Source organism: Podarcis cretensis (genome assembly GCF_951804945.1).
Source record: "Podarcis cretensis genome assembly, chromosome: 9".
NCBI classification, from domain to species: Eukaryota; Metazoa; Chordata; class Lepidosauria; order Squamata; family Lacertidae; genus Podarcis; species Podarcis cretensis.
In genome coordinates, this window is record NC_137178.1 from 16,831,472 (window position 1) to 16,857,371 (window position 25,900).

The 25,900-nt window shown below is 44.5% G+C and overlaps 1 protein-coding gene across 2 annotated transcripts in view; it reads right to left on the reverse strand.

The window, feature by feature from the left end:
• The window catches only part of FAM13A (family with sequence similarity 13 member A), a 137,902-nt gene extending 112,646 nt beyond the window's left edge, over positions 1–25,256 (reverse strand). The window contains exons 1-4 of one of the 2 annotated variants that reach the window (XM_079990757.1): positions 25,051–25,256; positions 20,629–20,818; positions 17,127–17,336; positions 12,011–12,191 (exon numbers count right to left, since the gene is read on the reverse strand). In XM_079990757.1, the coding sequence (XP_079846883.1) occupies positions 12,011–12,191; positions 17,127–17,336; positions 20,629–20,818; positions 25,051–25,077 (608 nt within the window). In that variant the 5' untranslated portion in view covers positions 25,078–25,256. Of the gene's footprint in view, positions 1–12,010; positions 12,192–17,126; positions 17,337–20,628; positions 20,936–25,050 lie in introns of those variants that run through there. The other variant, XM_079990756.1, reaches the window with a different exon arrangement.
• Positions 25,257–25,900: the final 644 nt, after the last annotated feature.

A 25,900-nucleotide genomic window follows, 5' to 3' on the forward strand; every position in this document is an offset into this window, starting at 1 on the left:
ACTTTATCCCTGTCAGCTTATTAGTGAACAGAACTAACCTGAAACCTAATCTCCAACAGACTTAATTGACAGTCTGAGGATTTCCTTGGTCATAACAACAATTTCCCTAATTAGCTCTATTTCAGTGGTAATTTGCACCTCATTGAGATAAGGAGCAGTTGCTTCTGGTAGGTGCTCAAGTAGAAAAATGCAGCTGCCCTACATGGCCCTTTGATTCAAAAACAGGGAGAAGGCAGGGGGTCTCACTGACTTTTAAATATTTGGCAGTCTTATTTATTTCCAAATTTTATATCCTGTTATACCTTGTCCATCATTCTTTGGCGTAAGGTTTGGCCTGTTTGTCCAATATAGAGAGCTGAAGGACACTGTTGGCATTTGATGGCATACACAATGTTAGACGATGAGCAATTAAATAGTCCCAAGATGGTATGTGTGATGTTGTTGGGGCCAGTAATGGTGTTGTCCGGGTGTATGTGGCAGCAAAGTTGGCATCTGGGTTTATTGCAGGCTCTGGTGCCAGTGTCCGTGTTAAGTCTGGTTGTAGTATTATTGTGGGTTAGGAGTTGTTTAAGATTGGGTGGCTGTCTGTAGCCAATGAAAGGTCTTCCTCCCAGAGCTTGAGAAAGAGAACTGTCGTTGTCCAGGAGAGGTTGTAGATCTCTGATGATGCGTTGTACTGTTTTAACTTGGGAGCTGTATGTGGTGACTAGAGGTGTTCTGTTATTTTCTTTTTTGGGTCTGTCTTCCAGCAAGTTCTCTCTGGGTATCAGTCTGGCTCTGTTGATCTGTTGTCTAACTTCATCTGCTGGGTATTTTAGTTCTAAAAAGGTTTGCTGTAGATCTCTTAGGTGAGAGTCTCTGTCTGTAGAATTGGAGCAGATGCGGCTGTAACGTAGTGCCTGGCTATATACATGTGTATCTGAAGAAGTGTGCATGCACACGAAAGCTCATACCAAGAACTAACTTAGTTGGTCTTTAAGGTGCTACTGGAAGGAATTTTTTTATTTTGTTTTGACTATGGCAGACCAACACGGCTACCTATCTGTAACTTGTCCATCAGTACCTTATCATCGGTAAAGACAAGCAAGATCAATAAAAACAAAAAAGTGGGAGGAAGAGGCAAAACAAATTAAAGAAATCCAGGAAACTAATGAACAAGAGAATCAAAATCTAACCATAGAAACAACATTGGCTCAGCTTTAAGCACTTCTCTAAAAAATAAAAGAAAGCAAGGTTTTTCCTCCCATCCTGAAGTATCTGTGTCTGGTGGGTTTCCCTAAGCAATGACAACTATTTCACAATGCTGGCACCACAACTGAAAAGGCCCTTCTTCTAGTAGACATGTGCCAGACCTCACAGGGTGGAAGAACTTGGAGCAGTGTCTCCAATGCTGAATGGAGTGTGTGGGGAGGCACTTTCCATTGTACTATTTTCACTCACTGAAGCATCTCCTTCTAACAAATGGGAGATGGCTACTGCTTACAAGTTTCCTGCAGGCATCTGATGGGGCACCAAGAAAACAAAATGGTGGACCAGATACCCCTCTGGTCTGATCCAGCAGGGCGCCTCTTGTGTTCTGACATCACTTCTGATGAAAATAGGTACACTTGCTACAGTTCTTTCACTTTGTGAGTGAAAGAAAAGGGGAAGAGTTCGCTAGCTGGATAAGATTAAAAATATTTACTCTCACGTAGGTCCCACTGAAATTTATTATTTAATAAATGTCTGTACCACCTTCCAGAAATAAAATTCTTCCCCAAGGCCTTTCACACAAAATAGCATTAATAAAATACAATAGGTGACTGGGGGGAAAACTTCTCAGTAAAGCAACCGCGTATGATTAAAACTAGTCATCCAGCATAAAAAATTACAGCATAATATATTCTTCCAAGACCACGTCGCATTCTCAGATTCTCCATCACAACTAGAAGCCAAGGCCCAAGGGAATCTGTGGCCCTTCAAATATTAACAGACTACAAATCCCATCAACACGCTGGCGGGGCCTGGTGGGAGTTGAAGTCCAACAGATTCTGGGAACCCAGAGAGTTCTCTACACCTGCTGTACAATTTTCAATGCCCGTTTGAAAATATCCAGGAGTGGGAGTGAGGTGGGGTGTTACTGCTGAGTAAACAGGTTTCAGTTTTGCACTGAGAGTTGTTCTCCATCTTTTACATTATCAACCACTGGGGCAGGTAGTTTTCCCCCTACTACGTGTGAACTCTTGTCAATGGCCAGCAAACTAATGAAACTCTTTCACACTCTAGGCAAGGCGTACGGTTGGGTAAGCCACCACTTTGCAAAAGTGTGCAGGCAGAAAATGCTGCTGTGCCTAGTTAGCAACAAATAGTCTCTAAGGTCCTCAGCTTCACCAGAGGGGACTCTGCTAAAAAAAAAGGCAGCATAAATATTACTGATGATAAATGTTACCGATGATGCCCTTGTGAAGTTTATTCTTAGCTCAGCGGTTCACATAATTTCCCAAGAAATGAAAGGCTCTGAAAGAACAGCCTCTTGTTCTTGGTTATATTTCAGATGTGGGAGAGCAGGTGGAGGAAGGAAGAAGCGAACCTCTTTGTGGCTTTCAAATGTCAGGGATAAATTGTTGTTTTGTGAACTCCTGATAACAGTCAAGCTATTCCACAGCTGGGACAACAGTATCTGCATTCTGCATTTAAAATGGACATGAAATGTCGGATTGGCCATTGTTCTATTTGTGTTGAGGTGACCTAGGCCAGGAGCATGACCGAAAAGGGACATCATTTCAGGAAATGGTCAGGGCAACAGATATTTGCAAACCTGAGAGCTGGGCTCAAGGACAGAAAAAGCGTCACACTGGCACAAAGAACACTGCATTTTTAACCTTATGTTAAACAGATATTTGAACACTGTTGAATTTGCAGAGTCCCGTGCACAGCGGAATGATGAGGAGTACGTGCCACATACTCTATATTACTTTATTTACACTTCAAAGCTGGTAGGTTACAGAAAAACATCTTGCTTCTGCAAGGAGCAGAGAGGCATCCTCTCTCCTCTAAAGCACGGAGAGAACTGCCAAGAACAGTGAAAAACAGGAAACCAGTGTACGTCACATCCAGTCTCCTTTCCCGTGAGAAACTCCAACAGCAATTGACTGTGGAATGTAAACACCTGTCTCGTGACAAGCACTTTCGCTGCACAGTGAAGGAAGCAGAAACCAACATCCTCCCCCTTTCTGTGAATAGCACTGGGCAGCGTGTTCATACAATATCAGTACAAACCCAACTTCTGCACATAGGTACAGTGTTGATCCCATGATACAATCTTGGACAATACATCAGCAGGAATTTCATTACCTGGCATATAGGACACCGTTACGAGTCCCTTCTGAATACGTTCCCTAGCATGTTGCACCTTCAATTGCAAGTGCTTCGTGCTTTGCTTACAACCTTCAGAATTCAGCAAAGCCAAACATGCTTTGTTGTCCTGGTAAACCTGGATTGGACATTTGACAGGAATTTTCATGTCTTTGCACAATTGTAACAACCATTCACAATCCTTAAGTGAATAAGACAGTGCATTCAGTTCAGCTTCACAAGTACTTAAGTTAACTATTGTTTGCTTCTTGCATGACCAATCAAATAGACCCTGATTGTACATGTAGCAAACTCCAGACGTACTTTTCCTGTCTGTAGTGTCACTTCCCAAACTTGCATCTGCAAATATCTCAAGACCACCAGACTTCTGATTGTTAAATCTCAGTCTGTAATGCATAGTGCCTTTCAAATAGCTCGCTATGCGTTTCAGAGCTTTCCAATCCTTAACAGTAGGATTGTTGACTTGTCTGCTTAGCAAATTACAGCTAACAGCAATGTCAGGTCTTGAACATCTGGCAATGAAGTTTAGCTTGCCTAGCACACTTCTGTACAGTGTAGTGTCAGAAAATGCTTCTTCAGTTCTAAAGAAAGAGGGGGGTTTGCCCTGCCGGACTTAAGACTGTACTATGAATCGGCAGCTTTCTGCTGGTTAAAAGATTGGCTACTTCTTGAAAATGCAGACATTCTAGACTTGGAGGGATTTGATAATAACTTCGGTTGGCATGCATATATTTGGTATGACAAGGTTAAAGTGTATAAGGGTTTTAAAAATCACATTGTTAGGAAAGCACTATACAACGTTTGGACTCGGTATAAAGACTTATTGGAAAATAAAACTCCCAGGTGGCTTTCACCAATGGAGGCCAAGGAGGTAAAGAAACTCAATATGAGAACTAATTGGCCGAAATATTCTGAAATTTTAGAACAAGAAGGTGGTGAATTTAAACTACAAAGTTATGAGAAAACAAAGTCCAAGGTACGAGATTGGCTCCATTATTTTCAAATAATGGAGGCCTACAAACAAGACAGGAAAATTGGTTTCCAGGTGGAGAAATCGAAATTAGAAACAGAACTGTTAGAACCCAATACTAAAAACTTATCAAGAATGTATAACTTGCTGTTGAAGTGGAATACAATAGATGAGACAGTGAAGCCAGCTATGGTTAAATGGGCACAGGACATAGGTCATGACATTATGTTTGCTGACTGGGAGCAGTTATGGACCACAGGTATTAAATTCACGGCATGTAATGCCCTACGAGAAAACATTATGAAAATGATTTACAGGTGGTACATGACCCCAGTCAAGCTTGCGAAGATTTATCATTTGCCCAATAACAAATGTTGGAAATGTAAAGAGACTGAAGGTACCTTCTTCCACCTTTGGTGGACCTGCCCGAAGATTAAGGCCTTCTGGGAAATGATTTATAATGAGATTAAGAAAGTGCTTAAGTGCACATTTCACAAGAAACCAGAGGCATTTCTCTTGGGTATGGTCAGCCAGCTGGTGCTGAAGAAGGATAAGAATTTCTTTTTGTACGCTACTACGGCAGCAAGGATTCTCCTAGCAAAGTATTGGAAGACACAAGAGCTACCCACGCTGGAGGAATGGCAGGCGAAAGTGATCGACTTTATGGGACTGGCAGAAATGACCGGCAGAATCCGTGACCAAGAGAAAGAGACTGTGGAAGAAGATTGGAAGAAGTTTAAGATATATCTTAAGAGTTGCTATAAAATTGAGGAGTGCTAAAATGCTGAGGGAGAGGAAGACGTAGAATTGCAGCGGTAAATTGTGTTTAATTTAGGGTGAAATTGAAAAGGAGAATGAATTTATATTTAATTGGCTAAGAAGGGTTGCTGAATAATTGTTTAAAATAAAGGATGCAAAAAGGGGAAGGTATGGGGAAGTCCGGGAAAAGAGGTTTATGGAAATAAGGTAAAGAAAATATGAGTTTTTGTGTTTGTTTTTATGTTGTTTTTGTGTTTGTTAAAAATTTGGAAATTAATAAAAAAAATTATTAAAAAAATAAAATAAAATAAAATGCTTCTTCAGTGTCATCTACCTGATAACCTGTTGTCATCGGTGTGTCTACGGGGTTAGCATCCATCAGGTTTAGTTTGCTTAACACATCAGCAATTTTCCGTGACTGGTGTACTAGAATGTTACCATCTTGATCTCTCTCTATTTCAAGAGATAGGTAGTTGTTTACCTCACCAAGATCTTTCATGTCAAAGTGTTCTTTCAGTTGAGCTAGGGCGTTATTGTACATTGTGACATCATCCCAAAAGAATAAAAGATCATCAACATAAAACAAGCAATACAGCTTCTTTTGCCCCTCTTCTTTGACAAATACACATGGATCAGCTTTCCCTTGCTTAAAACCTAGAGAAAACAATACTTTGTTTGAGACCATAAAGGGACTTTTTCAGAGCACAAACAAATCCCTGTTTTACCTGTATGCCATCAGGTGGAAGCATATAAAGAGATTCACCTAGAGATCCGTACAGAAAAGCTGTATTCACATCGTGGTGACTAATGTGTAAATTCTCCTCTGCAGCTAGCTTGAGCATAAGCCTAATGCTCTCATACCTCACTGTGGGTGAGTAGGTCTCGTGATAGTCTTCACCTGGTACCTGTGCAAAACCTCTGGCTACCAATCTGGCTTTGTGTCTGACTACCTTGCCATTTTGATCAGTCTTTGCTTTGAAGACCCATTTGCTTCCAAGCAGTTTCATTCCTGGAACTACTGGAACAAGTTCCCATGTTTTGTTCCTTTCTAAGGAATCAAGCTCAGCCTTCATGGCATTTAACCATGGCTCAGCTTCCTTTGAATCCAAATCCTGGATTTCTTGGAAACTTGAAGGTTCAAATACCTTCTTGGAGCTTTTAACAGCTGTTACTGCTATCTTGGCAAACTCATCAGCAAATCTCTTTGGAGGTCTGCCTTTTGTTGCTCTTTGTGACCTGCGAATTAGCCTTAGGTCTTCAACACTCTCCTCTTCCTTCTTAGGAGAAAAGTGACCTATTGTGAACAACGGTTCTTCCAATTCTTGATCAGAGCTTTCAGAGGGTCGCATAGAGGCTTTCGCACTCTTGAAATCCTCTGAATCACCCGATTCAGTTTCAGACTCAGAATCAGAACCTTCATCAGTGGGTGTGGGTTGTTGCGGTTGCTTTTGACTATCCTCAGTCTCATCACTGTCATCAGGATAACATTGGAAAATTCCCACATTCTCCCCCCCACTTGGCATTGTACTCAACACTTCTTGTGAGCTTAATTGTCTTAGAGTCAGTCATCATTATTCTGTAAGAACCTTTCTGATAACCTAGAAAGATACCATGCAAACCACGCTTGTCTAACTTGGAGCTTTGTGGTGAGTGAACCCACATGTCAGAACCAAAAATTTTCATGTGTTTGATGTATGGCTTTTTGCCAAACATCTTCTCATAGGGGGTACAACCAATCGCTGAAGATAACCTGCGATTATAACTGTAAGTAAAACACGAGAGAGCTTCGGCCCAATAACTCTCTGGAAGATTTGCATCATGTAGCAAGGTTTTTAACCCTTGAAGCAATGTTTGATTTGCCCTCTCGCAAAGTCCATTCTGCCATGGCGAGCGAGGACTAGACAAATCATGTTGAATTCCTTTCTCAGACAGAAAAGCTTCAAACTGCTGAGAAGTGAATTCCCCCCCGCGATCACTGAAAAGAATCTTTATCTTCTTGCCATGCACATTTTCCAACCAAGCACAGAATTCCTTGAACCTTGGGAAAGCCTCTGATTTCTGACTTCCGGGTTGGCTCCATCGCCGAATGGCGGACTCCCTCCGAGCTCCGGAGGGAGTCTGCTCGGCAGGGGCTGGGTTCTACCGCGCCGGCGACGCGGGGACCCTCAAAAACCATGGGCGCTGAAACCCATGGGCATGGTGACTCGGCGGGCACCGTTTGCACCCCCCCGACCACGCGAAGGAGCCTTTTTAAAGGCTGCGGAACGGGTGACGGGGGGGTGGTGCTGTGAGTCCTCCGCTTCCCCTGCCGAGCGAAGCCGCATGCCATTTGGTGGAGAGCGCTGACTTCTTCCATTGAAAATCTGGACTTAAAAGAATAACCCGTGAGTAATTGGAACTTGGATTAAAAAGGGGAATAATTTTTTTCTTAAATTCGGAGCGAGCGGGGGAGGTATAAAAAGGAAGTCAACCTCCCCCCTGTTGTAGAGGAGCTAAAGCAAAGGACCTGACAACTAAGATCGAGTGCAACCTTTTTTTTTTTGATAAAGATATTAATTTCGCGATGGAAAATTATAAGCTGGGCTAGAGGAGAAGAGTGGAATGTGAATTAAAATACAACCCCCCCGGAAGCCCCGGGAGCGATCCGTGAGAGCGCCTGGAGAGGAGAAATAGAGGTTTTGACAGCTGTCAAAGGAGCTGCCAAAACTGAAGAACAAAAAGCACGGAGAGAACTGCCAAGAACAGTGAAAAACAGGAAACCAGTGTACGTCACATCCAGTCTCCTTTCTTGTGAGAAACTCCAACAGCAATTGACTGTGGAATGTAAACACCTGTCTCGTGACAAGCACTTTCGCTGCACAGTGAAGGAAGCAGAAACCAACAAACACATCAAAATTAGGAGTCCTCCATGTTGCCAGACTCCCAACTCTCATTAGACCTAGCCATTAGGGCTGACAGTCAGGGATGATGGGAGTTCTAGCCTAACATCAGAAGGCTACAGGTTCCTCATTCCTGATGTCAATAAAAACAAGGTGTCTTCTTCCTTGATCTACAAACCTGTGGTTGTGCTACAATGACTGTGCCTTGTTTTCCAGAAAAATGTTAAAGAGGCATTCAGTGTGGCTGGTGTAATTGGCCCTAACTGGCTCTCTGCTGGTCCTTTGCTTATACTCGCTACTTCAACCAATCCCCTTCTTCTGACTAGGTCATGGTCATAAGTAAGAGGTGACCCAATAACAAGATCAACTCTCATTGGCTCCCAATGGCTTTTCAATCAATGCCACAATCCATCCATTTTTATTTTATCCTAACCCTCCTGCAAGGGACGCAGGTGGCGCTGTGGGTTAAACCACAGAGCCTAGTACTTGCCGATCAGAAGGTCGGTGGTTCGAATCCCCACGACGGGGTGAGCTCCCGTTGCTCGGTCCCCTGCTCCTGCCCACCCAGCAGTACGAAAGCACGTCAAAGTGCAAGTAGATAAATAGGTACCGCTCCGGCGGGAAGGTAAACGGCGTTTCCATGTGCTGCTCTGGTTCGCCAGAAGCGGCTTAGTCATGCTGGCCACATGACCCGGAAGCTGTACTGGCTCCCTTGGCCAATAAAGCGAGATGAGCACCGTAACCCCAGAGTTGGCCACGACTGGACCTAATGGTCAGGGGTCCCTTTACCTTTACCTCTCCTGCAAACACCTCAGGATGACACAAATGTTTCTTCTCCCATTTATCCTCCTAGCCCAGGTTTGTGGCTGGGGCGGGTTTCGAATCCAGCTCTTCCTAGTCAAAGTTCAACACTCTGCATCACACGGGCTCTTTCCCAGTGTAGAAAAGAGCCTGGTGCAAAGCTGAATGAGCAACCTATGCCTGAAAGGGTTTTATATCACATTACCAATCCCTGAATCACCCAGCCTGACACAAATCTGATTAGAGCAGATCAGCACTGCATTAAAAAAATAAAATAAAGACTTCGAGGAATTTGATTACGTGGAAGTGAAAACACCAGAACGACAAGTGAATCAGGCCCAGTTAACATCTGCTTTTAGGAGCACGGAGTCTCATGCCACTAAAGTCTTGTTGCATCTCACCAGGGAAGCAATAAAAGCCATTTGCCCAAGCTTAGTTTGGGTTTTTAGCTGGACACTAGCACTTACTGAAGAGTGTGAGGTCGTGAGAAATGTTATAAACATTTCCCAAGACTAAACCAATCCAATTAATTAATTCACTTTTTAATGATGCAACTGCCTCTCCCTCAGTAGAAGCACCGAAGGCTATTAACAGGAGATGAAGAAAACATCATGTACCAAACTGGGCACTATTATAAGGTCAAGGTAGCACTTTGTAGTTAAACATTCTCTAGAGCCGTATCTTTAAAAAAAAAAAAAAAAAAGGAAGTGTAACTAAAATCGTTATGCAGGGTTAAGTGGTAGGAGAAGGTAATCAAAACAAGCCTGCAGTTCACCAGCCATTTATCTTGCGCTGGCGGACTTGAAATTAGACTTGTGAAAAAATAGGATTGTCAAGAGCAAGCAGTGGGCGGCAGGCTGTGAGGGCAAAGTGCATACAAACAGGTATAGAAACACACATTTCCCCTGGTAACAGTTGTCCGGATGTGAGCTGTTGAAAACAGGTGGAAATATGACTAAGTCAGAAAACACAAGGGTGCCGGGACTGATCAGATCTTCCAATATCCTGTCTTTGGGAATTACTAAATGCTATGTGATTAACTGAAGTTGCAAAACGTCTGCTGCTGGCAGCAATGGAACAACCTTTCCCTAAGGTTCGTCAGAAGGGTGAGGCATAAGCAGGTCTTTCATCTGGGATTATTCCACACCATGGAAAATGCCTGAAGTTCTGGTGTTGCAATTGCTTTTTCAAAGAGCTACCAAAACACACACACACACACACACACACACACACACACACTTGTAAATCAAATAGCAAGCTGCTCCTTAACAGAAATGGACAACAGGGGTGAGGATCCTGCCGACAGTGCAGACAAGGGGTATATAAGTATGTACACGCATTCATGCTTGCTTGAGGTCAATTCCACAGCTTCATTCTCTGAGTGAGGAAGAGATTCTTCGCAACTCTTGTCTGCAAAAGGTGTGAACATTAGTAGTACATGCCTATCTCTGTTTAACTCAGCTGTAAGTCCCACTGATATAATGCTTACTCGGGGGTAAGTGTAACAGCCAAACCCTGTGCATGTTTATAGGAATGTTGCCTGGCAGCATATTTCTATGCACGCTTACTCAGATGCGAGCCTGATAAGTTCAATTGGATTCACCCCAGATTAAATATATATGGGATTGAAACCCCGACCCGCTATTCTGTGCTACTTTATGCAATGAAAGTTGGCTAGATTTTTTGGTTGTCAGTCGCTTTGAGTTGCCTTGAGCAAAATGAAGCGGCTAAACAACAACAACATCATACTGAAAATGTAAACTCGATCAAGTTTCTTCTCCATCTCACCCAAATGCAACTGCTAAAATACAGTGGTATCTTGGTTCTCAAACTTAATCCATTCTGGAAGTACGTTCCTAAACCAAAGCGTTCCAAAATCAAGGCATGCTTTCTCATAGAAAGCAATGCAAAATGAATTAATCTGTTCCAGACTTTTAAAAACAACCCCTAAAACTGCAATTTGACATGAATTTTACTATCTATTGAGACCATTGACCCATAAAATGAAAGCGATAAATAATGTGGTTCCACACAGTCAAAACAAAAACAAAAAGAGCCGCAAAAACAAAAACACAAAATAAATAGCAAAAACAGACAGACCTCTGCGTAACACTCAAAACGGAAGCGTGGCACTCAAAACAGAAGCGTAAAACTCAAAACTGAGCACGTTCGGCTTCTGAAAAAAGTTCGCAAACCAGAACACTTACTTCCGGGTTTGCAGTGTTTGGGTTCCAAGTTGTTTGAGTACCAAGGCATTTGAGAACCAAGGTACTGCCAACACCCTCCTTGCCTCTGGTTTCTCTGCCTCCATTCTCCTTTTTCATCATGTTAGAAATACATAGCTGGTGCCTACAAATATCAAAACAAGAGGCTGCCTACAGAACTCTTTGCATATTGCACAAATAAAGTCCATCAGAGATCCTTTCATTGCTGCCCACTGATCAGCGCTCTTGAGATTCCACAGCATCATAAACAAGCCAGTCACAAGAGGCAGGAAAAAAGGCACAAACATCGGCTTACAAAGATCAACAGCAAAAACATCCTCAAAGGATTGTGGGAGGGCATCCTTGTCTTACATAACAAGTTTTAACATCACAAAAACAGCACGTATTTGGGTGACAGGCAAGGGAGGTGGGAAATCAGCAGAGTTCGAAAGATAACAGTAGCTCCCTCGCCAACCTGGTAGTCCAAAACATCTGGTGGACATCACTGCCATCATCTCTGACTGTGTTGGCTGGGGCTGATGGAAGATGCAGTCCAGAACATCTGGAGAGGACTAGGTTGGGGAAGGGTGTGTTTACAGTATCCTTATTGTTGAGGTGCTCATCTTAAAAGCAAATACTGTAATTTGAATATGGTTCAAAATACAAAAACAACTTATCAATATCACCTGCATTTTGAAATGCACACACCACCAGCTCAATAGGTCACTGTGTGCCAAACCACAGCAGGAGGACCAATGTAACATATGAACCAGTTAGTCAACCACCAGTTTATTAGTCAATGAAAAAAACACCTGCCTGGGTCATCCTAGCCTACGTTGGCTGCTTATCACACTGTGATGATCTGCCATTGCAGTTATTTCCAGGTAGACTTAACTGCTTACCCAACACAGCAAATCTGAGTCAGGTACGTCAGGTACAAGGACAAGGAAATGGAGGTGTTAGAAATGTCTCCAATGTCTAATTCCGCGCCGTGGCTTAATTTTTGCTCCAAACCAGGAGGTTCTTTCAGGCAAGGAACTTACTGGAAACAGTTTGGTCCGAATACTGTGGCGAGGTTGGAAACAGTCATCTTGTTCTCTGAGTGATGATCGGCAACTCTCCTCAGGAATCGGCAGAGGAACTTAAGCAGGGAATAGTGGGGCTCAGGTAGCTGCCTCAGGAGTTCTCTCAAAGTGTTCACATTTGGGCTACAATTCTGGATGTCTGTCAGGAAGGGAAGAAGAAGACAGACAAGGTTATGGACACTCTGTGCTGAAAATCAAATACAAAACAGCACTAGTAAGGTGGCATTAGACTCGGGGACTGAACAAGCATATTGAGGAAGTACGTTGAGCAAAAGGTATATAAAAAGATATGTCACCACTTTAAAACAGCCATGGCTTTCCCCAAAGAACCCCAGAAAACGTAGTTTTTTAAGGGTGCTTAGAGGAGACTCATTTTCTCCTCCCAGAGCTACAATTCCCTGGCTAGTTTAACAATCAATCCCTCTTCACGGAGAACTCTGGGAATTGCAGCTCTGTGAGGGGAATAGTGGTCTGGAAGTTAATCCTCAAAATACTTGTTTCACCAGGACAGAGCCTGTTCCTCAGCTTCCACACAACTTGACTGGAATCAGCCACCACCTGTCACAACTGCTGGAAGATGGGAATTAAACAATCCCAAGTTGAAAAGATCTCCTGAAAACAAATTCTATCCTTATCGCGTCTCGTACTAGCTGCGTAACCGGACCGTGGCGTTCCTATATTTAATCTTTGGACGGAGACTAACAGAACCATGCCAACTACAGGAAGCCAGTGTAATTTACACTGGGGTAAATTATCCTAGTGTAACCTATAGCGGATTTCTCTTATCTTTAGACCCAAGCCCACTGCACCTATGGAAGAAATAAGAGACCCTCTGCTTGAGGTGTACTGCTGGGGTTCTCCTCCACCTAAAAGGTAAAAGGTAAAGGACACCTGGACAGTTAAGTCCAGTCAAAGGCGACTATGGGGTTGCAGTGCTCATCTCGCTTTCAGGCCGAGAGAGCCAGCGTTTGCCCACAGACAGCTTTCTGGGTCACGGGGCCAGCATGACTAAACCGCTTCAGGCACAACAGGACACTGTGACAAGTGCCAGAGTGCACGGAAATGCCGTTTGCCTTCCCGCTGCAGTGGTACCTATTTATCTACTTGCACTGGTGTGCTTTCGAACTGCTAGGTTGGCAGGAGCTGGGACAGAGCAACGGGAGCTTACTCTGCTGTGGGGATTCGAACCGCTAACCTTCTGATCAGCAAGCCCAAGACGCTCAGTGGTTTAGACTGCAGCGCCACCCGCTCCCACCTAGACTCAGGATGTATATATGTGTAAATAAACCGTATATTGCAAAGATGCCACAGTCTCCGCTGAGCCTCATTGTCCAAAAGGAAACACAAGACCCTGGTGCCTTGGAATCTCGCACCACTTAGAGGTTGGGGTGGGGTGTAATACTGTGTTCCCAAATCAAACAAGCTGGAGAATCTGAGACAGGGACATGTGCCAAAGGGCGACCCGTCCTGACACGGGCCTGTGTCCTGCATGCTACGAGTGCCTATCAGATGACACGGCAGGACGTTCTTTTACGATGTTGCTCGCCTGTGGCTGGAGACTTGTGGCTATCTGGCTCCTGCACACCCTGTTTCACTCACTGAACTGAACAGCTGTGACATGGATATAATATCCTCTCTTTTAAAATAGAAGGGATGTACAAATCAAAACTAACAGGACAGGCCTTTTTATAGGCAGGCAGATACTAGCATTTATGCAAGTTCAACCCCCCAATATGGGACAGATGCATTGCAGGGGGTGGACTAGATGATCCTCAGGGTTTCTTCCAGCTCTACAAATTCTATGATTCTGATGACAACGTGGAAATGTCAGCTTTTGGCAGGACGATACACTCAACCAGATTAGAATCATAGAATCATAGAGTTGGAAGAGACCACAAGGGCCATCGAGTCCAACCCCCTGCCAAGCAGGAAACACCATCAGAGCACTCCTGACATATGGTTGTCAAGCCTCTGCTTAAAGACCTCCAAAGAAGGAGACTCCACGACACTCCTTGGCAGCAATTTCCACTGTCGAACAGCTCTTACTGTCAGGAATTTCTTCCTAATGTTTAGGTGGAATCTTCTTTCTTGTAGTTTGGATCCATTGCTCCGTGTCCGCTTCTCTGGAGCAGCAGAAAACAACCTTTCTCCCTCCTCTATGCGACATCCTTTTATATATTTGAACATGGCTATCATATCACCCCTTAACCTCCTCTTCTCCAGGCTAAACATGCCCAGCTCCCTTAGCCGTTCCTCATAAGGCATCGTTTCCAGGCCTTTGACCATTTTGGTTGCCCTCCTCTGGACACGTTCCAGTTTCTCAGTGTCCTTCTTGAACTGTGGTGCCCAGAACTGGACACAGTACTCCAGGTGAGGTCTGACCAGAGCAGAATACAGTGGCACTATTACTTCCCTTGATCTAGATGCTATACTCCTATTGATGCAGCACAGAATAGCATTGGCTTTTTTAGCTGCCACGTCACACTGTTGGCTCATGTCAAGTTTGTGGTCAACCAAGACCTTACAAAGCACTTATATGCGCATTGCACTGAAATCTTAATTAGTGATGGGGAACATCTGGGTCTTGTGGGGTGGGTCTAACTGAGCCCAGCAGAAGCCCCAGTTTGCCCTACAAGCCAAATGGAGTTGAACGCAACCCCTATTCGTATCAAGCGTCGATCAGGATTTCCAGAGTGCTGCTGATCCAGTTAGGGCTTGCATTTGATGTCAAATTTAAAGGGAGTCAAATGCCCGCCCTGCTTGCAGAAGGAATATCCCTCCAATGTTCCAGCTTGTCCCTTTAAAGCTGCTGTGTTCCTTGCCCCGTATCTGATGTCAGGAGCTATGTCACGTGTAGGGCAGGTGAGTGTGATTGGGGGAAATCTATTTTAACAAAGGTCCTTTTCATCCCTTGAAAAACCAGCAATACAGTGGTACCTCAGGTTACATACGCTTCAGGTTACATACACTTCAGTTTACAGACTCCGCTAACCCAGAAATGGTACCTCAGGATACTATTGCTTCAGGATAACTTTGCTTCAGGATGAGAACAGAAATTGTGCGGCAGCAGCGGGAGGCCCCATTAGCTAAAGTGGTGTCTCAGGTTAAAAACAGTTTCAGGTTAAGAGCGGACCTCCGGAACAAATTAAGTTCTTAACCCGAGGTACCACTGTATGTTCATCTTGTCCAGGATAAAATACTCTGTAGCCAAGGCAGCTGTAATCTTTAGTCAGTTGGCCCCAGAGAAGTCCAATTAAATAAATGTGGCTTTCCAATTTCTTTAAGTGTATCACCCTGGACAATACCATTCTCCTCCAAAACTCAACTCCATCTTCCCAACTGTTACTTGGAAGTTGGGAACATGCTAAGGACTTCATTTATTGAGGTTTCCTCATCTACTGTCTGGAACGTCCCAACAGAGCCTCTAACCACAATTTGCCATCAGATCTGGATTGGCAGGCTACAATTATCTCCTTGCCTCTTGTGCAAAGAGTTCATCCATGGTGACCAAGATTCAATGGGGAAGTCTCTAAATTAACCATAGTTTTCCAGAATATGTAAGCTCTGGATGATAAAGGAGCTCACACGACCTCCCTGTGCAACTTCCTTTTCACATCTTAGGTACACAAGAGAGCTCAGTGCCGCATCTTTTCATAATGTTTAAAGTTGCTCCAATACCTTCAAACCACCTGATTCTGCAATGTGAGGGAGTTCAGCCAAGCTCTCTAACCTTGTTCCTAAATTACAACTTGTTTTATCTGTAAACAGCACAGAAACGCATTATTACTCCTTGGCTGAACATTATTTCCAACACAGGAGCACTGTGTGCTTTGCTGAGTGGTAAGTATCTGGGATTTTTATGGCTACAAACAAGAAAGCATTCTTCTTCACAGCTAACCTTGATCTTATCACAACACAAGTTCAAGAGCATGTGGCAAGCTGCGCTGGAAAAAGGATGACCCCGCCACCAAAAAACCAAAAACAGCTGACTGGCAAGCCATTTTTAGTGCAAAGCTATGCTCAAACGAAGGGCAGGTGTCAGCAGTTGAACCCACTCATACTGGAAACTCTCTAGCATTTTACAAAAAGAGGAGTTTAAATATGTTCTGCCCATTAACCAAGAGGACTATAGCAAAGAGAGAGAAAGTGGAGTGTTTGGCTCAAAAACCACGACCTAGTTCTCACCGAGATGGTAAACCTGTTGCAGTCTTACCTGGAGATGCCAAGGACCAGACAAGAGACCTTTCTGCATGCAAAGCACACTCTTTACTGCTGAGCAACACACCTTTTACAGTGGTACCTCGGGTTAAGAACTTAATTCGTTCTGGAGGTCGATTCTTAACCTGAAACTGTTCTTAACCTGAGTTACCACTTTAGCTAATGGGGCCTCCCGCTACCACTGCACCTCCGCGGCATGATTTCTGTTCTCATCCTGAAGCAAAGTTCTTAACCCAAGGTACTATTTCTGGGTTAGCAGAGTCTGTAACCTGAAGCGCCTGTAACCTGAGGTACCACTGTACTCATTTAGCGAAATTTGCTTCAGGAGTGGGGAAAGTACAGGAACTGACCCTCTTGTAATTCAGACTGGCCAAGTGTTCAGAGAAGCCAAGCAACCCAACTCAGTCACATAAATTTTATCCACTGACTAGCACAAGTTGTTTTTGCAGGACAACAATTTTTTCTCCTTCTGCGACTCGGAGTACAGTTATACCTTGGATCCCGAGTGCCTTGCGAGTCCAACGCTTTGGCTCCGCAAACCTGGAAGTGAGTGTTCCAGTTTGCGAACGTTCTTTGGAATCCTAATGTCTGACGGGGCTTCCGTGGCTATTGATTGGCTGCAGGAGCTTCCTGCAGCCAATCGGAAGCCGCGCCTTGGTTTCCGAACGTTTTGGAAGTCGAATGAATTTCCGGAACAGATTCCGTTCGACTTCTGAAGTACCACTATATACATGTTGCCATTTCCCATGGCAACTGCCCTGTTTAGGGGAAATGGTTAAAATAATAACACCAGCACCAACAGCTATAGATCTAGTGAACTCCACCAGAGATGTATGCTTGATGAAAAGATTGTCACCTTGATACAGGTGTATGAATTTGGGATGTGCTGCAGAAGTGATCACCCGATCAGGCAGCTCCCTCAAAAACAATTTCAGCAAACTGGCCGCTGAGCTGACATCGCCTTCCACAGGCAGCTTCACTTCCTTTCCGCTCTCGTACTTCCCTCGAAGCCGCTCCATGGTTTTCAGGTTGCCGTTCACCCTGAAAAGACCTTCCTGTTTCAGCCCTGTAATTACACATTAAAAAGGAAGAAGATAAATAAATAACTGGCACACCCGCTGCCCTGCTTTAAAAATAACACGGCCAGAGCAACCAATGGCAAATGCTAAACGTAACAAAAAAAAAAAAGAAAAAAAAAGCCTAAATCGGCTTTTAACTGTCTAGCAGTGAAAACGAGGGCCAAAAAAAATGTAGGCCTGGCCTAGACATACATGCACAACAAGGTGGTAAAGATCCAAGGTGGGAGAATGGAACTGCCTCATTTCGAACTGTGAAGGGGGAAATATCACAATTCTGAATGCTCTCTTGTGTGGAAAACACACACACACAACAAATAGGAAATTAGTGCAGTGGAGAACAAGCTGGGTTTGCCTGGTGACTTCAATGTGTGTGTGTGTGTGTGTGTGTGTGTGTGTGTGTAGTGCTTATTCCCCTAAAAAAAATGTTTAGGGGTACTCTCATTTTGACTCAAGAAAATCACAATTTTATAGTTCAAATCGGAGAAAATAAATACAGTAAATGGACAAAAGTACAAATAGTCACAAAATGTTTAGAGGTATGCATACCCCTGCTTGCCCCTGGGAAAAAGCGCGCTCTCTCTCTCTCTATATATATAGGTGCCAGGGAAAAACATTCCTCTTCAACCAGGCCTTTGGCTGTTTAATATTCTACAGCCTTTTAAATGTGCCTGTGGGAAGGGGGGCTTATTGTTTTGCCGTTTTGTTTTACTTATTTGCTTGTTTTCATCCTGTATTTTAATCTGTGAGCCATCCTGAGCACTTGCGATGAAGGGCAGCATATAAATCTAATAAATAAATAAATAAAGTAAAGAAAAAAACCCTTTGGTTGTTGTTTGGCCCTGACAAGAGCTATGTGTTTAGCCCACAGGAGTTTGCACCAAATGCCTCAAAAGGTCATCAGCAGAAACAGGCCTCCACTAAAGGCTAGCAATCCTTCTCTGACATCTGCTGGAAAACAGGGCACATTGCAGAAAAACAAGATCCCTTTAAATCAGAAAGTTGAGAATTATTTACACACCATCAAACTTAAGACTACTTGCTTAGTTCTTTAACTTGCATGCACAAAAATATAAGCATTACGGAGCATTTAAGATTAGATTTATTTAATAATTATGTGAAATTTGAACCTGAACCTACTTAGTATGTTGGTGCTCTTATATCCCCACTTTCTTCCATTTTAATTTTCTTTCACTATTATTATTATTATTATTATTATTATTATTATTACCCCTTTTCCTTCCAAGGAGCTTAAAGTGGTATACACGATTCTCCACCTCTCCATTTCATCTTTACAACAGCCCTGTGAGGTAGGTTAGGCTAAGAGATGGTGACTAGCCCAGCGTCAGCCAGTGAGCTTCATGGCTGAGTGGGGATTCGAACCCTGCTCTCCCTGGTCCTGGTCCTGGTCCAACACTCTAACAACGTTACAGCACACTGGCACCCTTAGATCTAACCATGACACCACACTAGCTTCAGGAAGTCTGCATTAGAGCATGACAATCAGGGGGCTTTGAAAATCACCGCAGAGATCAAGACCCTGGCTTGGTCTGAAGACACATGAGGCAGCCCCCTTGCACACGATAAGCAAGTCTGGGTGTTGACAGTGTCTGTCCAGACTATCTTGAGTACCAGGATGGAAGAAAGTCAGAATAGAACTGTTCCACATAAAATGAAATAAAATATACACATGCATCTACACCACAGACTTGAGCTTTCAGATCAGCTATTACAGTCGTACCTTGGCTCCTGATTGCCTTGGGAGTCGAACGTTTCGACTCCCGAACGATCGAAAACCGGGAGTGAGTGTTCCGGTTTTCGAACGTTCTTTTGGAAGCTGAACATCCGACAGGGTTTCCAATTGGCTGCAGGAAGCTCCTGCAGCCAATCAGAAGCCGGGCTTTAGAAGCAGAACGTTTTGGAAGTCGAACGGACTTTCAGAACGGATTCGTGCCAATACGTTCACACAAAACATGCACAGAGGTTACACAATGTCCCCTGTTAATTGAGCGTTCCTCTTGAAATGTTCTCAGAAAGTTATACAACAATACCAGATAGTGGCTGATATTCCACACTTCCCGGGGGCAATTTCCCACCATTTTTTTTAATTGACTTTTTGCAGTGACGAGATAATTGTTCAAGAAAGTGTGTGGTGATGACGGCCAAATCTTATGCAAACCAACAAACAGTGTCCCTGGAAGAACCCTGAACTCAGTTTAGGAGTTTTCTTTTAAGGGGAAACGCAGTCCTAAGAGGGCGCCTGGGGTCTCTAATAGACACTTCCCAGAATCACCAAACTACAATTCCCAGCATTCTCCGGAAGTAGGTGGGAAGAGAGAGCCAATAGAAGTTACAGACTGAGATAAAATGCATTTACACATTGAGAGTACAGGCAACCCCTTAAAGCAAGAGCAAGGAACCTGCAACTCTCCAGAATTTGTGGGATTCCAACTGCTACCTTGAAGCAGAAATCCCAACAGAAGGCGAGACAGGAAGCTGAGTTCTTGTTCTGATTTATTGTATGCAAGCTGCTCTGGTGGCCCTTTTGGCTGGAGAGTTGGGTCCAAATGCCCGAAGTAAGTAAATAAATAATCTTGTGAACCGCCCCCAGATCTTTTGATGAAGGATGGTATATACGTTAAATTAAAAATAATTATAATAAGCCCCCACCAGTCCCAGTCAACATGGCCTATGGTCAGGGATAATAATAATAATAAATTTTATTTATACCCCACCCTCCCCGGCCAGAGCCAGGCTCAGGGCAGCTAACGCCAATAAAATTTCAGTAAAAACATAATAAGAAAAAAAGAACACAATTTAAAATACAGGTTTAAATGCAATTTAAAATGCAGCCTCATTTTAAAAGTCAAAACCATACGGGGAAGGAAACATAAGGGTCAGACTGAGTCCAAACCAAAGGCCAGGTGGAACAGCTCTATCTTGCAGGCCCTGTGGAAAGATGTCAAGTCCTGCAGGGCCCTGGTCTCTTGTGACAGAGTGTTCCACCAGGTCGGGGCCAGTACTGAAAAAGCCCTGGCCCTAGTTGAGACCAACCTAACCACCTTGCAACCTGGGACCTCCAAAATGTTGTCATTTGTGGACCTTATGGTCCTCCGTGGGGCATACCAGAAGAGGCGGTCCCGTAGGTACGTGGGTCCTAGGCCGCATAGAGATATGTAAGCTCTGCAACATCTGGTGGGCCACATGTTCGCTACCTGTACCTTAAAGATAAAGCTTTCTTTCCCCCTTTTTCCAACAAGGAGGGTTCCGCTAGCAGCTTACCATGCCAAGTCAGGTATTCGACAATCTCCCACACGACGGCCGGGACTCCGTTCTTGCTCAGTCCCTGCTGCTGAAGTTCATGCAGGCTTACGCCAAACACCTTCTGGCAGGCAGCTCCCCTCTGGCCACTCAGTGGGGCTGCCGCAATCTTCTTCATGTCTTCTTTCAGCCTGACAGCGGATTTGCTTTGCTTGAAAGAGCACAGAAAGAGGGAGCAGTCGGTCATCGTGACTATAGGGGGCTGCATGGTGGCCCTACGAAAGGAAAGCTGAGCATTCAAAGGCAGGCCTTTTGGGTTTTAAATTCTCAACAAAAACAAACGAAACCCGTAATTCTTCCGAAAAGATCTGAGACGGAAACATGCACACACAGGGAGAGACTGAAAAGGGAAAAAGAAAGTCAGAGGAGGAGGAGCCTGGAATATGTAGCCAAGCAACAGAGTGGATAACTTGGAAGTCTCCAAGCTGCATTGCCAGAGCAACTGTGGGTGGAGCAGAAACGAGAGACACGCTCTATGAATGGAAGCCGTTCTTCTCTGAAAGATCAGGGTAAACATAGAGGTAAATAGCCGAATGGCCTGGCACAGTAACCAGACACTGAGAAATGGATTTCTGCCACAGCGGAAGAGCAGCAGCGCTGTTTACAAGCTGGATTTTTCCTAACAGCCTTGCTGGTTCAGGCCAATAGCCCATCCAGTCCAGAATCATCTTCTCACACTGGCCAAACAGATGCCTATGGGAAGCCATATATATATATATATATATATATATATATATCCCGTATTTTCCGGCGTATAGAACGACTGAGCGTATGAGACGACCGATGACCCCCCCCCCCAACTTTTCCAGTTAAAATATAGAGTTTGGGATATACTCGCTGTATAAGACTACCCCTCTTCCAATGCACACCAAATAAAAATTAAAAAACCAATCTCCAGTCCGGCTCGGAAATCCGCTCCACTACCCAGGGGCCGGGGGCTTCTGGGGCCAATTTTCAAGCGTATTTCTGCTTCATCTAGAGAGCTTGGTGTCCTCTGATTTAATTTGCTGTCGTTTTATTCTTTGGTGGGGAGTTGCTGCAGGAGCTGCTGCTGTAGCCGGCGTATAAGACGACCCCCGACTTTTGAGTAGATTTCCCTGGGTTAAAAAGTAGTCTTATACGCCAGAAAATACAGTACAGTGGTCGCCCGCAAGACGAACGCCTCGCAAGATGGAAAACCCGCTAGACGAAAGGGTTTTCCGTTTTGGAGGCGCTTCGCAAAACGAATTTCCCTATGGGCTTCCTTCGCAAGACGAAAGCCCATAGGGAAATCTCCGGGACAGCGGGGAAGCGCAGCGCGTCTTCCCCACTGTCCTCGGACCTCCTCCGAAGGCTGGCGGTGGGGCGGAGAGACCTCCTCCCGCCGCCAGCCTTCGGATGGCTGTCCTGAAGACTTGCGGTGGGAGGAGGGTTTTCCTTCCCACCGCCAACTTTCAGAATGCTGTTCTGAATGTTGGCATGGGGAGGAAAAACCCTCCTCCCACCGCTGCGCGCCTTCCCCTCTGTTCCCGTACCTGTCCTGAAGGCTTGCGGTGGGGAGAAAAGCCCTTCTCCACACCGCCAGCCTGGCAAGCGGTCTCCATAGGAACGCATTAATTGATTTTCAATGCATTCCTATGGGAAACCGTGCTTCGCAAGACGAAAAACTCGCAAGAAGAAAAAACTTGCGGAACGAATTAATTTCGTCTTGCGAGGCACCACTGTATCTATCTATCTATCTATCTATCTAATCTATCATCATCATCATCTATCATCTATCATCTATCTAATCTCTCTCTCTCTCTCTCTCCTTGGGCTGGTTAGTCAATAAAATGTTATCTGTTTGTTTTCTGGAAGATGGAGCAAGCTTGTTTTCTCCTGCTCTGGAGGGTAGGACTCGAACCAATGGCTTCAAGTCACAAGAAAGGAGATTCCGACTAAACATTCAGAAAAACTTTCTGACAGCAAGAGCTGTTCGACAGTGGAACAGACTCCAACAAGAGGTGGCAGACTCTCCTTCCTTGGAGGTTTCTAAGCAGAGGTTGGATGGCCACCTGTCATGGATGCTTCAGTTGATATTCCTGCATCACAAGGGGGTTGGGCTAGATGACCCTTGGGGTCCCTTCCAACGATTCTGAGAGTCAAAGCTAAAATGTGGATGTTTAACAGAAAAATAGCAGTGTGCGTTATTTTTAACACTGCTGGCTGGCATGTATCAAAAACAGCTTCCTCCATCACTACCTGTTGCGATATATCCTCCATTCACACATCTCCCAAGGATGTCCCATTGGTAATTCAATGAAGCGCTATATGACATTCATTTTAAAACTGGGCTGCATAGCGCAAATGTTCCAGGGAACATTATGCCTGGTGAAAGGCCTCTTGTAGGTCTTGGAGCCGTGCTATGAGGCCACCTGATAATCGTATTCATCCTAGCATAAGGTTCTGCCACTTTTACTGCATTCCTTCTTAAAGGGCTTGCTGAGCAAAGGGGTTCTGTTTGGTGATCTGTGTGGTCCTGCTCTAAGCCACTATATAAACATAACTTTACCAGCTTTCTACTCCTGAAATGATGCAAGGGGCGGGGGGGAGCAACTATTTAAGTTCCAAAGAAGCCAGCCAAGATTCCCACCCCTAATAAAACTTGTTTTAAGAATGAAGGTGGCCATCCTATTACAGTGGTACCTCTGGTTGCGAACGGGATCCGTTCCGGAGCCCCATTCGCAAAATGAGCAGAACGCAACCTGCATCCGTGCGGGTTGCGATTTGCCGCTTCTGTGCATGCGCGTGACATCATTTTGAGCATCTGCACATGCGTGAGTGGCGAAACCTGGAAGTAACCCTTTCCAGTACTTCCGGGTCACTGCGGGATGCAACCTGAAAAGATTTAACCTGAAGCAAACGTAACAAGAGGTATGACTGTACACATTTACCTTGGGAGTAAGCCCCACTGAACTCAAAAGCGGCTGGCTTCTGCACAGACTTACAGAGAACTACACTGCTAACCTGTCCTTTCGAACATGAAAAATGGGAAAGGTTCAAAAGCGAAACATGCAAGACTCAAGAAATGGAAAAGGCAGACAGTGCGTACTAATTCTTTTAATGTTATTTATTTATGTGCATTCAGAAAAAAGCAGAGAGGGGAGCACATGGTCTTTTGCCTACCCATCTGCTAAATCCACTAAATCTCTAGTGCCTACAAAACAGGCAAAATATATGCATGGAACAGCAAATCCTTCCCTCTGAAACATCCATCTTGGAATGTTAGTTAAAAAGAATAAAATACTGTACACATTATCAATCCTGCCTCACAGTGCTGCAGGAGCAAGTTGAATCTCGCTTGTTTCTTCATTGTTTAAAAAATGCCTTTAAATCTGCACATTTATCTGAGCGGCTCCAATTTTTAAACACAGCTTCAAACTTACCCATATTGGCGGCAAACATGCACCTACTTGCTTAGGAGCAAAACCTTTTTTAGAGGGAAGACTGCAGGCATGATCACTAACAGAGAAGACATAACACAACAGAAAGCCCTACTCTGGGAAAAAAAATGGGTTTGTTTGTTTATTTTACATGCAAACCTGGCACTTATACAATGACTTTAAATGAAAAATAAACCAAGAACTGCAAAGTGCTTAACTACAAGCTACTGAAACAATTTCGGGAAATAGTTATAAACAAAATAGAAGTTGTGGTGCAAAAATAGATTTTTAAAAATACTACTGGAACTGCAGTTCTATACATTGGGTGGGGGGACGGGGCTGAGGCCCAATGAATTCAGTGACATTTACTTTTGAGTCTATGCATAATTGTGCTGCTGATCAAACACCCAGAATCTAAACAACATCAACCCCCCCCCCCAAGCCTCTTCATCAAAACAAAGGAGGCAAGCTACATCTCCTAGGTGCAACTGCTGTACAATTATTTTCGAATCACGCAGATTATAAAATAAGAGAGGCAGAGAAGGGCTGACTTTTGAGGCTGAGAAATAACAGCAGAAACGGAATGAACTGAACATAAGCTTAACACTGGAAAAACAAAATGCTTTTTATACATGTCTAAACCAATGTTTGGTTTTTCATCTCTTCTCTATATGCCCCCCCAACCAATCCATGGCTCCGATGTTATTTATTCTGTTTTGCACCTATTAAAAAATACCCCCAAAATTACACACACACACACACAACCTGGAAGTCTCCCACATTGTATGACAACAGATCTAGACACACCGACTGACTAAACCACTTTATTGCACCATTCAAAATGTTAGACTGCGCTCAATATTCCCCCCTCCCCCCACGTCGTGGGTGGGCGTGGAGAGAGAGAGCGCGCGCGCAGGCACCCATTTGGGCGCAATTGCGCACCCATTTGCTTTCCCCGCGCAGCCCGCCGCCTCGTACTCACACAGATGGCTAATGCGCCTGCTCCCATTCTCTCCGGAGTGTCTGGAAGAAGTAATGAAGATAGGATGAAGGCATTAAGCAGACTGCTGGAGACTCAAGGCTAAGCCTCCCTCCCGAGACACGGAAAGCTTTCTTCCAACTTTGCCTTCTGCTGCGGCTCCGCGGGAGAAAAGAAAACAAAAACAAAAACGTCCAGCAGCCCTCAAGCGTTTCCCCCAAAACTTTTTGAGCTCTCCTTCCTGCTTTGCATGCACATGGCTGGAATCAAGACCCTGGAACTGAAATCTGAGCCAGCGACTCTTGCATTGGCGGACTGGGAAGGTCAGGTGACCCGGGACTTAAGAGTCGCCGACGTCTTGCCACTTCCAAGGATTTCGTGCGAGGAAGGAAGCTGGTCTGAAGGCGTCTGCGTGCAAAGCCACCCCACTCCCGGCTGCTTCCTTTACAGGGCTCTGAGATATCCTGATTTCGGGCCACAAGATGCTGATTTTCTCTACCTCCACCACCTTTTGTTGTTGTTTAGTCTTTTAGTCGTGTCCGACTCTTCGTGACCCCATGGACCAGAGCATGCCAGGCACTACTGTCTTCCACTGTCTCCCGCAGTGTGGTCAAACTCATGCTGGTAGCTTCAAGAACACTGTCCAGCCACCTCATCCTCTGTCGTCCCCTTCTCCTTGTGCCCTCAATCTTTCCCAACATCAGGGTCTTTTCCAGGGAGTCTTCTCTTCTCATGAGGTGGCCAAAGTATTGGAGCATCAGCTTCACGATCTGCCCTTCCAGTGAGCACTCAGGGCTGATTTCCTTCAGAATGAATCGGTTTGATCTTCTTGCAGTCCATGGGACTCTCAAGA